This window comes from Vanessa cardui, chromosome 7, assembly GCF_905220365.1.
Source record: "Vanessa cardui chromosome 7, ilVanCard2.1, whole genome shotgun sequence".
In the NCBI taxonomy this organism is placed as follows: domain Eukaryota; kingdom Metazoa; phylum Arthropoda; class Insecta; order Lepidoptera; family Nymphalidae; genus Vanessa; species Vanessa cardui.
In genome coordinates, this window is record NC_061129.1 from 10,308,903 (window position 1) to 10,320,642 (window position 11,740).

The following is an 11,740-nucleotide window of genomic DNA, read 5'->3' on the forward strand; positions in this document are numbered from 1 at the left end:
ACTAAAAACCATATCAAATAAACGGCAAAGGATAAACTTCTGACTATATTTTATCGTGCAGTAAGAATATTTTTCGTACCATTTATAAAATGATAGAAAATATAAACTCTCTTGACACAATATTAATTTTTATATAATTAAATAAAGATTAATCAATATTTTATATATATAAGTTACAAACTTGTCCTATTTTAAATCAATCATCGCTGACGTTGGACTGTTGAATCTCATACTCAATCGTCTTTGTAATTAACGGCATTTTAATAAGCAATTTCTGCTTTATATGGTAGACATATTCTTTCATTGTCATCTTTACTAACAAACCTTTTTTGTTAATCAAATATACTCGTATTAATTGACCTTGTTTTAACTTAAGAGCACTTGACAATTATCACATTTTTAATCTGTGCCACATGTAGCCAACCGTAGCTTTGACATTGACGTATGTCATTTCGATTCTGTTTATTTTTTCGCCACCGTTGTAGCTTGATGTAAATTGTTTATAAAAAACAGTTTTTGTATTGAAATGTGGCAGATCGCCTACTCACTGATCTTTAGAATCTACAGTCGTGATTACGGACACGAATGTAAGGTCGACCTCATATTAACTGTGGGCCCATTAAGAGATCTTTTGACTCAGCTCAGAGGAACTTCCGACGGGATACAACAATATTAAATGAACATTTTCTATAATGGAAATTAATAAAACGAAAGATTTAAAATTAATAAATAATGATAATCAAATTTTATAAATATTTAATTGATAGAAATATCAGTTGCAAATTATGTGGATGAGCAGAGTACTAATAAGGATTGCAAATGAAATTGCTGATGAATTGTACAATTTACATGAAATATCTTTTATCCTATCCATCGGCACAGTGCGAGAGAGTTTACAACTTATCGAATTACTGGACGAAGAAGACGAGCTATAAACGTTCCTTTTGTTCGGAAATCACACGTGCATTTCGACTCAAAAGTTATTAAATTCATAAAATAATTATTAGTATAAATAATTGTTGATTGTTTTAATGTTAATAGCCGATAATGTTACCTTTAAATGCTTGAGTATTTGTAATAAATAAAGGGAAGGAATGTAACGGGTTTCACCTACTTACCGAAGCCACATGCATCGCCGTAATTTCGGAACACTTGCAAAATAATAAAGCATTGCATTCTCGAAATCGTCGTTTACAGCTCCCGCAGCTGTTGCTCGTTTTAAATTTATTGTCTAACCGCAATTCCTATAATCACTGAAACTTTAGATATCTACTTATGTTAACATTGACATTAATGTTAACAAAACTTTAATATTTTCATATATATGTTCATAATATATACTGACTTAGTTAACTAATTTTAATAGAGACTATGTTTTTTTTTGTGCAAGAAAAAATTAATAAATATGAAAAATTTACTTTCATATAATATTTAAATTATTTATTTAGTTAAAATATAGAACGCTTCGAATTTAATTTGAATTAGTTTTTCGTGGTGAAAGTGTTGTCATATGAAAAATATAAATAATGTTGATGTTAAATTAGCAGTAAAACAGTTAACAGTTAAGAGCTACAATCCCGTACATCAGACAGCGCCCTATATCAATCAATACAACTATAAGGAGAACGGTCGTGGTAACGTGACATTTATTTATTCCCTAGAATGTTGCTGTCATGTCCCCTTCCTCGTACCGCCATGTTTACACGAACGATTCTTTATTTTTCATTTTAAAATAAGCTTACAAGCCAAACCCGCAATGGTATTTGTTTCAGTTTTGTTAAATATTTGGTACGACAAATTATTTTCAGTTTTAAAAAGATTGCGATTTTTAATGAAGATTTCCGTCATTAATATTTCTATGTAATCTCAAATTTCACGAATATAATATCGATATGGACCTATCACATATCGTTTCTGAGATTATTCGCAATAATGGCATTATTAAAATTTCTATATTAACTACGCATGCGCAGGCGCAGTAAGTTATACTATTCACCTTGTCTTAACGCTTTTTTCTTAAAGTTTTTGTCTCCCGCCCGGGAATAATGTCATTAAGGCGCCTTTAATGTTGTCAGTGAGCGAGCGCGGCACGCCGCCCAAGGAGAACGTTTGTTGATACTTAAATTAGGTTGTTTTGACACGCCTCGTCCTTATGTTTGTACTAAATCTAATAAACGTCTGTTACGTGAAAGCGATTCATTCATTACTCGACTGCGTTACAACGTAACGCACGTATACGTATGTATACCTATTTTAATAAAACGATTCAATTTGTCATTACAGTACCTAACATTTATATATTTATATTTCTTATAAAATATCATAACTTATACATAACTGATACGTAATATTGAAGTATCAGCCGGCAAATGTGTCACTACGTTCTGTTAAGGCAAATAAGTTTGAGATCATTCCACTATACTGTCCAAATGTGGGGGTAAGTGAGAACAAGATTCGCAAAATATAATCCATCCCAAGCACGAAAACGAGCTGAATCGCTGTGATGAATACGATCTACAATTAACATCCATTCGTTCTGACATATAGTGTTGCATCAAACTATATCTATTTAAAGAGTATTTCTATAATGTATTGACTTTTAACCGCATACTAAGCGATTGAACGCCACTCCAACTTATTAACCTAGCTATTTAAACTATGAACAACACAAAGATACATGTAGTGAAGTAGGTACTTAACGCCACCTCACATATAATTAGAATAGGACAATATTTGAGCTACCTGATCGTAGGCGCATTTATTACACGGGGCGCATGCGCGATAGACGCCATTGTAGTCAATAGCTTGCCAGGTGGGCGTGCAATTGTAAGTAGCTGTGTGACCCTCGACACCTCATCCCTGGTCCTCGTTCTCTCCGAGGGGCGAAGAAACATGTCCGTACCGTGATATGAGACCTCATTGTGTCTCTCAAATCCTATTCACCTCAAATGACTGCGCATTAATTACAAAGTTAGATTTGAAGTGAACACTGAACAACACTGTAAGTAGGTACTCGTCTTTAGATACAAAAAATCTTTACTAATTTAAGAGTTGCCATAGTTAAAAGTCATATTATTTTCGTATTAATTAGATACTTCTATTAAATTCCTCACTAACTGAACACGAACTCTTGACATAAATCGGTCAATATATCGTAATGTTTATTGTTCCTTTTGATCTGGAACAATACTATGCGACTTTATCAAGACGTTTCGTAGATTAACGCGCCGTCTTGACGTAAGATCAAACGGATTCATAAACATTTTTAACAGTAAAATAAGCGTTTAATCGTCGTCGCTTGAAATATTTTTGAAACGTTTGAAAGAATTCAAATATTTTGTTCACGTATATCGTTAACGTTGCAATTTCCGCCATTCAGTCGTCGAGTTCATCGTCCTAAATTACCTGTCTAGTGCGAACTTGTCAAAATACCATGCAATTAACTCGTGTGTAGGTAGGCGAGTCAAGTGGAACACTCGTGTACTTCGTGACATTTGCAGCGCTGTAGCACTTAAGCAAAGAGGACAATAAAACATGCGAGACGGGGTTGTAGCGCTTATGTCTGCTAGAATAGCTCAGCAGCTCGCATAGTGCGGGATCACTCGGCAGATAATTACTGGCGCGTCGCCGGCCGCCGCTACACGCATTGCTGAAAGATTGACACGAGCTCGATGGCTGCCCGATGACTTGTTTATTGCAAATACCGCAATGCCGAATTCACACTTCGCCAATTGACTTGGCAATTCAATTGAACATTTTGTAGAAATTTCAAAACCAATTTAAGCTTCGTGAACTAAATTGATTTGCAGAATCAATAATACAAATAGCTTGCTTAATATATTGATTTATAATATTGAGTATTATTTTATCTTAAGCGAGATCATTGTCTTTCAACATATCGCTCAATAATACATTCAGTTATTTCTGTTCGCTTAGGCTGACTAATAATATTGAAATAAATGATTCGATATGATTTTGTACTCAACAAAACAACAACAACAGCTGTCTGAAAATTCCCACTGCTGGGCTAAAGGCCTCCTCTCCGTTTGATGAGAAGGTTTTTGGAACATATTCCACCACGCTCTTCCAATGCGGGTTGGTGGAATACACATGTGGCAGAATTTCTTTGAAATTTGTAACATGCAGGTTTCCTCACGATGTTTTCCTTCGCCGCTGAGCACGAGATGAATTATAAAGACAAACTAAGCACATGAATCAGCGGTGCTTGCCTGGGTTTGAACCCGCAATCATCGGCTAAGATGCACGCGTACTAACCACTGGGCCATCTCGACTCACCACTGGGCCATCTGGACTCACCACTGGGCCATCTCAACAATTCTAAAATTGTAAAATTTTTGTAAGACATAAATTTCAGTTTCCTATTTTAAAATACCATAATGTAATAGTTTTATTAATAGGTAAAATTAAGAAAGGGAAATTTAAGAAAGAATAGACATTTGTCATTGTATTCGGATAAAAAACTTAGCTCTACATTAACGCGTAGGAGTTGATCGTTTGACAATATTGCTTTAATCTGGTTACCTCTATATTAAGCTTTTGCTTTTTAACACGAAGCCAAAGCTCGGTCAAAACAGTATAATAAGTATTTTATTATTTAAGTGCTTTTAACTGTTCGGATATTAGGCGATTGAGTGCCATTTGAATGGCATCGGGTTCGCGGGAGATTTGTCGTAAATATTATTTACAAATTGTATGGAGGTCCCAGCGGGAGCGCTCGCGCAGCGAGGGGGCGATTTCTCATCACAGTACTTGGCCTCTGCCAAACACATTTTTTAACACCTCCGACTGTACCTAAATCAACAGAGTATTTTATGAGCGCATCGACTTAATTCCGCTTGGATTCCAAGAAATTTATAAAGCTACTACATACGAACACATAATTATACACTTGTATGATTATATGACTGATAAAGGTCGTACGTAGTTACTATATCACTATCATTTGCATTAAATAATATTCATTTTTATTCACGTCATATTACGACTAAAACTAGTTATAAGGCTTAGATTAATAAAAAGTAGTCATATATTAAAACAATACACATATACATTTTTTATTTCTTGCAGCTTATGAAATAATAAAAATATAAAATCATATTTTTAAGTTACAAATCTCACAGTGTAGACAGTTGGTACTAAATTTTAATTGTATGTGACGATTTTTATTAAATCTAATATAGTTTACAAATAAACCAATAAGAGAAATAATGTTATTTATTTTTGTTACAGATTACTAAACTCAAAATCGACAGTAATCCATTCGCTAAGGGATTTCGGGATTCTTCACGTCTCACGGAATTTGAGAGGTACATATTTATTTGTATTATTCAAATAAACTTTACCATAATATTAAAATCTATAGATGTACAGAGTTTAAGATTGATGAAATGCGAGTGTGTAAAGCTCTCCACTTAAGAAAAATTGACAACCTTTGTATTACAATAATAACAATATTATATTAAATTATATAATTCTGCGTGTAAGAATTTGCTTTCTTAATAATTGAAAACAATCACTAGCACAAAGATTGTCAACTGTATCAGCGCGAAAGCACGATAATAATCACGTGCTGGTATGTTCACCGCATATCATTCACTCGCTCGCGAGCATTAGTCCTCATTACGAGTATGACAGAATTTGGTATCTGTTCTCTAATCGAGCATCGGACACGCTCTCAGAAACAAGCGCAGCGACACTGATTGATGCCTGTGCCTACTCAATTACGAGTCTATCTCTAACTCTTAGCAATCGAATCGAGATAAATGTGGAATCGCTTTACATTGCTCGATGATTTATAATTTTGTTACGATTTCTCAGAGCGCTTAGTCGTCATTTGTGTAAACGACTTAATTACGTTTTGTTGGTTACGTTTGTTTTATTTTGAATTTGTTTCTTTTTGAGATTCTATATCACGGGGGAGCACGAAAGAACACCCGTCTTCCCCGATGACGCGCGCTACAGCGCCGCCAATTCTAGGTAGATAACTAGATAATTATATGTACTTTAAGTTTAGTATATTTGCAAAATGGCAAAATCCTAAGTAATATTCAAACTTTTGCAGGGAAACGATGGAGTCGATGCTAGCGGAACAGCATTATTTAAGGTCACCATTACGGCCGTTCGACTTGGATCAACACAATAACAACCTAACTCTGGAAGAAAAAGCAATACTGGCAGCTCGGTCGCAACTGTTCTTGCGTGCTGCGTACCCATTGTACGGCGTTCCGGCGGCAGCTCTCTGGGGTCAGTGGGCGTGCTTGGCGCCGCAACTACTGGCACAACAGCATCTGGCCTCTGGATCCGGGTTACAGCTACCGCGTCCGGTATACCCTGGCAGTGTACCGCCGCTATCCCAACACCGGTTCTCGCCTTACCCGCCGCGGCGTGCTTCGCCCGGGTCTTCCCCGGACTCACTACGCGATGCAAGCCCCCACTCCTTGCCGCACACGCCGCTACCCCCGCACGCCCCGCACACTCCGCACCCGCCGCACAGTCCCACTTAGTGCATTCCGTTACGTGACAGCGACTGGTTAATAACGATCTCTGTAAATGCTTTTTTGTGAACTCGAAGTTTAATTTGGCGACGCTGTGTTTATAGTAGCACATTTGGGTTTTAGTACGTTTTCTATTTAATTACAAAAACAATGAATAGTGCTTCTGCATTCGCGAGTGAATTCTATAGACGATAGGTCCGCAGTGTCGCCAATCATTGTGTACAATATTGTAAAATAAAATATTTAAATTTAGCTTAAGGTTGTAATTATTGTTGTTATAGAATAATATTATGTTCCTAATTATATAATTTTAGCTGGTTTTACTTTCACAATAGGATCGATTCATCTAATAATGTAACATTTGTAAAAATTTAAAACTTTTGGTGGAATATTTCGTCGTATCCGGTGTTTTCAAATTATCCTTAAGTTGGCAAATGATTTAAGTCGGTAAGTGAAATGTGCAATACAAAAGAAATCATAATGTTTCAAATTAGCTGTTCGTAGTAAGATAGATATTATAATTAAAATGTAGATATATTTGCTGTCTGTGTTTAAGGTACTCTGTGGTATCATAAATGGACAAATAGAAGTACCTATATTAACTATGTAGTTAAATTATAATTATTATAAATAATATATTGATAATGAATTTAAAATTAAATGTTTGTTAACATATAATGACTTGTTTTATTTTTATTTATTCTGTCTTACTTATAAAAGTTTACCAGTTCAGGCATGTATTCAAATTTCCAGAGCAGGTCGGTATAGAGACTACAAAACAATCTTTTAATAGACGTAATTTCGTCATGAAAATATTTTTGAAATTGGTTTCAAAGTACAGCCATCATCGTCATCATGCCATATGAAAGACCTCCACTGCTGAACAAAGACATCACCCCAGTAATTAGATCAAGCGTCAATAGCGTAGTGGTTTAAGGCTCGCCTAGCGCCGTAAAAGTTGTAGGTTCGACCCTCACCCCTTGGACTATTGCACTGCCCCCACTCCTACCACAAGTGATATGCTTAAAAGGCTTAACAAAGCCTATAAATAGAGATAGTAGAAGATAATAAAGTTGACTCGTCTGTTTTACTTCTTTTGTAGTGCGACACTCTATCTAAATGTACAAATTACTATCTAAGCTATCCGCATTTAAAAACACCTACACTCAGTAATTAGTCAAAGAATTCAAAATAACTTATAAATATAGGTTATTTTAAAACTTTAAAAGATTCATCAAAAGTATAACACATCCCCTCATTGCCTCCACTAGTGGCAGGAGGACTGGTTCGTTTTTTGCCCAGAGGATCGGAATTGCGATTCAACGGGGAAATGCTGCTAGCATTCTTGCCACCATTCCACGCGGTCAAGATTTATTCAATAACTAGTTTATGTTCATATTTGTATGTTTAGCATTTAATTTTATAAATTCTTATGTTTATAAATATTTTCATTTGCTAAAATATAAATGGAGGTAATGGTAAATTATATCATAGAGTTTTGAGAAAATTTGACATTAACACAAAAGAGAAAATAATTTTATCGAACACTTTTTCCTTTCTCTTAGGTCAAAAATCTCTCAAAATATTCAGCACAATGTCATAAAATACTTTTAATTTTTACGTTACTTCCTGACCGGCGAAAGAGTTTTACTATTATTGATAATAGAGATAAGGAAATAAAAAAAATAATGCGTTTCTTTAGGCGATTGGCCTCTTTCATTACTTACGAGTAGGTATGTCTGTTTATTATAGGCAAAACTATTACTGAGCGCAGAAAACTGTTATCAGTGATTGCTTAATATATTTAATTTATACATATTATATATACTTTAAAAAAAATGTATTCAATATACTAATATTTCTATCTTTTTGACATAACTGTCTTGCAAAATCTCTAAACTCCAAACACTAAAATAGGTAGGAATGTTCAAGGACACTCCTTCTAATTTAGCTGTTTAGTATGTACGATAGGTTTATTATCAAATGGGCCACAAAATGAAAAGTGATCACCACCACCCATAGAAGTAGGCACCGTAAGAAATATGAACCATTCCTTACAATACCAATGAGCCTTACAACCTCAGGCAATAAGTATACTTTTTCACAGAATATCGCTGGTTACTGCTTACGCATACAATAAGTAATGGAACACTACTGTACGTATTATAATAGAAAATATTATACTAGCTACTTCTTAGATCTCGAATGCGTTATGTAACTATTGAACAAAGTTACACTGGCTTACTCGTCCTTCAAATCGCAACCGTAAATTAAAAATTACAGTATGAATAATAATTTATCCTAGTAGAGTGGTGTAGATAATATACAAGTCCAAATCTTTTCCTCAAAGGAAAATCTCAGGAGCATGGCATCTACAGATTAAGTATTATAGCAGCGGTTTTAGCAGTAATCGTGTGTAATGTTTCTATGAATCCTACAAGAAATATCAGTGAGAAATATGTAAGTTCGTAATATTCTAAATACCTACATGTATCTATAATTTTGTATCAAAATATACAAACAAACACAAACAGACAAAATAGGTTTAGGTCTAATATAATGATTTTCTACTATAAAACAATTCAAAAGAACAATAGCCAAAATTAATCCCTTATCAGCGAAAAAAAATATCGGAGCGGCATTCAAACTCACGACAAAATATTTCACAGTCGTCGCTAGTCACTATTTTGCCAGACTTTAAAAACTAAATGCAAATAAAAACTATAATTTACTCTATATTTTCATTGATGTTGGATATAGATTACTCTACATTAAGTAGGCCCCGGGTCACGAGAACCGGTTTGTAGTTGTCCAAGCGAACACCGGTAGATGGCGTGAGGAGTAACATTCCATCGGCTTAACAACTGTTGAGTTTGGAAAATGCGTTATGTTGATTGTTATGTTATTATTATATATGAATGTAAATAAGCATATATTTTGTGAGAAATGAAATATCCAAATCAAGTTTATTTTTAATATTTTTACATGCCATCAAAAGTCGGATTTTTATTTATGAAGATAGAGTAGCAAACGGACCGTCTTAGCGTAAATTTCCTTTCACCCAAAAACACTGGCAAAGTGTATCATAAATAACTACGCAATATGTCTATACGGTATCAAACGCAGTATCATAGATGTTATGGCTCTTGTGCCTGTAATTACACAGGCTCTCTCACTCGCCAACCCAAAATTTTACCTCAGCAATTCAAAATTCAAAGAAGCAAGTTTCATGAGCAATAATATTAACTACATAAATACATTAACATTGAATATAAAAAAGCTATCATATTCGTAATCGTATTGTTAGTTTTAATGATACCTGCGTGTGAACGAATATCACGAATAAATATTAAATCCTATTTTATCTATGAATCTGATAAAAACGAAACAAAACAATACTACGAAATGCATGAATCGAGCGTGCTGTTAAAATGTTCGCGGAAAGAATGACAATAAGATTTCACTTAGCATTTGCTTTTATTGCCGGCGAACAATCGCTGATTTATGTCAGAGACAAAGCGTGACAGATTGCGAAATTGTAACAAATTAGAGCGACACGACCCGCAATTATGCAAAGCGACTATAAAGTTATCTAGGAAAACAACGCCACCCCACGCCAACTATTCAATTAAAATGAAACAGTGGCGAGGCGACATTCGAGTCACATAGAGGAAGGGTCGTCTCCATCGAATTAGTTCGGCGCGTGGCCACATTACTAGGACAAATTTCATCTCCCGAGGGTCCCGGACTAGAGGGATGCAACGCTAATCTAATCTGGATTGTAGCTAATAAATGTTGTACCCACCGACGTGGCTGCAGGAATTTATTGCTTGTAAAACTGTTTCCAATCGTAGAAATTGTTCGAATGATGCCGTACTTTCGACATGGTCTGATTGAATTTGCCATCTCACTGAGTTTCTCATTTCGCTGTCGTATAATCTCTCATATGATAAATGACTTTTATTACGACGAAAACATCGAACATTGTTTGTAACTAAGAATAAAACGAACGACAAACATTTCAATATCAACTAAAGCATAGGAATTTTGTATAGTTGTTACAGAGCTTGGTTTACAAATAAGTATAAAATTTTATATACAGGAAACATAAGATCTAAGTCGTATTATGCCTTATAAGGGTTCCCTCATCATGCTCTCAAAACAAAGCGTACGAGATGGATTATCGACAGGCTTCTTGGGCAGAGGGCGTATCGCACGTAATGCCGTGTTATTGGCCACTCCGCTCATAATCCGCTTTTAACTGCGGCTCCGGCCCGGATGAACGTGCCCTGAATCTCTACGCTCCGGTTTTTCTCTTCGCAAACATTCGCACTCCTTAGCTATTGTATTGAGGAGTCGACAATAGGTATTTTCTTTTAACTATCTATGTTTTGTTGTTACCTCAACAACAAACGTGAAATTTAGATCTTATATTATAATTTTTATATTTATATTATAACAATTCGAAGCTATATGATGAAGGCATAATTTACATCTAATTATACAACGCTAAACAAGACTCGACAAACCAAAACCAATAACTCGATATAGTTATTACAAATATAATTTATTTTTAATCAAAAGTCAATTATTTGAGAGACATGACTTAATAAATATATGAGTAAGATCAATAAAGATGTCTTTACAGCATTAAAGATATTCTTGAAAACAAAAATACAGAAAAGCGCCGACATAAAACAGTTTAACGGCATAATAAGTCGCTGTCGGAGATGGTTTTTATATTTTGGTAGGTACTAAACGTGCAAATAAAGTTTTATTATGTTGTAGGTAGGTGTCTACGTAACGCACGGGCGGGAGGGGGTGGCAGTAAGCAGCCGGCGCTAATGTCGCCGCTCCACACACATCTCCACATTTCAGGAAAACTGCAAACGTAACTGGGCAATAAATTCACGTTTATTACCACAAATATATGTACCTATACTTACTTACCTTGGCAGTCGCTACCGGAACAAATTGACAGTCCAACGTTTTCACAAAACGCGTATTGCCGTAGAAAACATTTACGTTAACGCATACGTTACGCCATGATGTAGTACGAGCTTGCAAAGTAATATTATCAAGAGGGGTCGTTATAAATTGATTATTTTTATTTATTATGTATCCGTAACTGTGCGCCGTTTGCTAAATTGCCTCTCGTTATTCATTATTGTGTTTAATTTATGTTTCGTATTTTCACTCTTTCGTTATATCTAATGAAGGTAGAT

General features: G+C 35.0%; 1 protein-coding gene across 2 annotated transcripts in view; it reads left to right on the forward strand.

Annotated features, from left to right (window-relative positions):
- LOC124531464 (T-box transcription factor TBX20-like) overlaps positions 1 to 7,144 on the forward strand; it is a 31,640-nt gene extending 24,496 nt beyond the window's left edge. Inside the window, exons 5-7 of one of the 2 annotated variants that reach the window (XM_047106059.1) lie at positions 5,251 to 5,327; positions 5,923 to 5,997; positions 6,083 to 7,144. In XM_047106059.1, the coding sequence (XP_046962015.1) occupies positions 5,251 to 5,327; positions 5,923 to 5,997; positions 6,083 to 6,524 (594 nt within the window). In that variant the 3' untranslated portion in view covers positions 6,525 to 7,144. The remainder of the gene's footprint in view (positions 1 to 5,250; positions 5,328 to 5,922; positions 5,998 to 6,082) is intronic. The other variant, XM_047106060.1, reaches the window with a different exon arrangement.
- Positions 7,145 to 11,740: the final 4,596 nt, after the last annotated feature.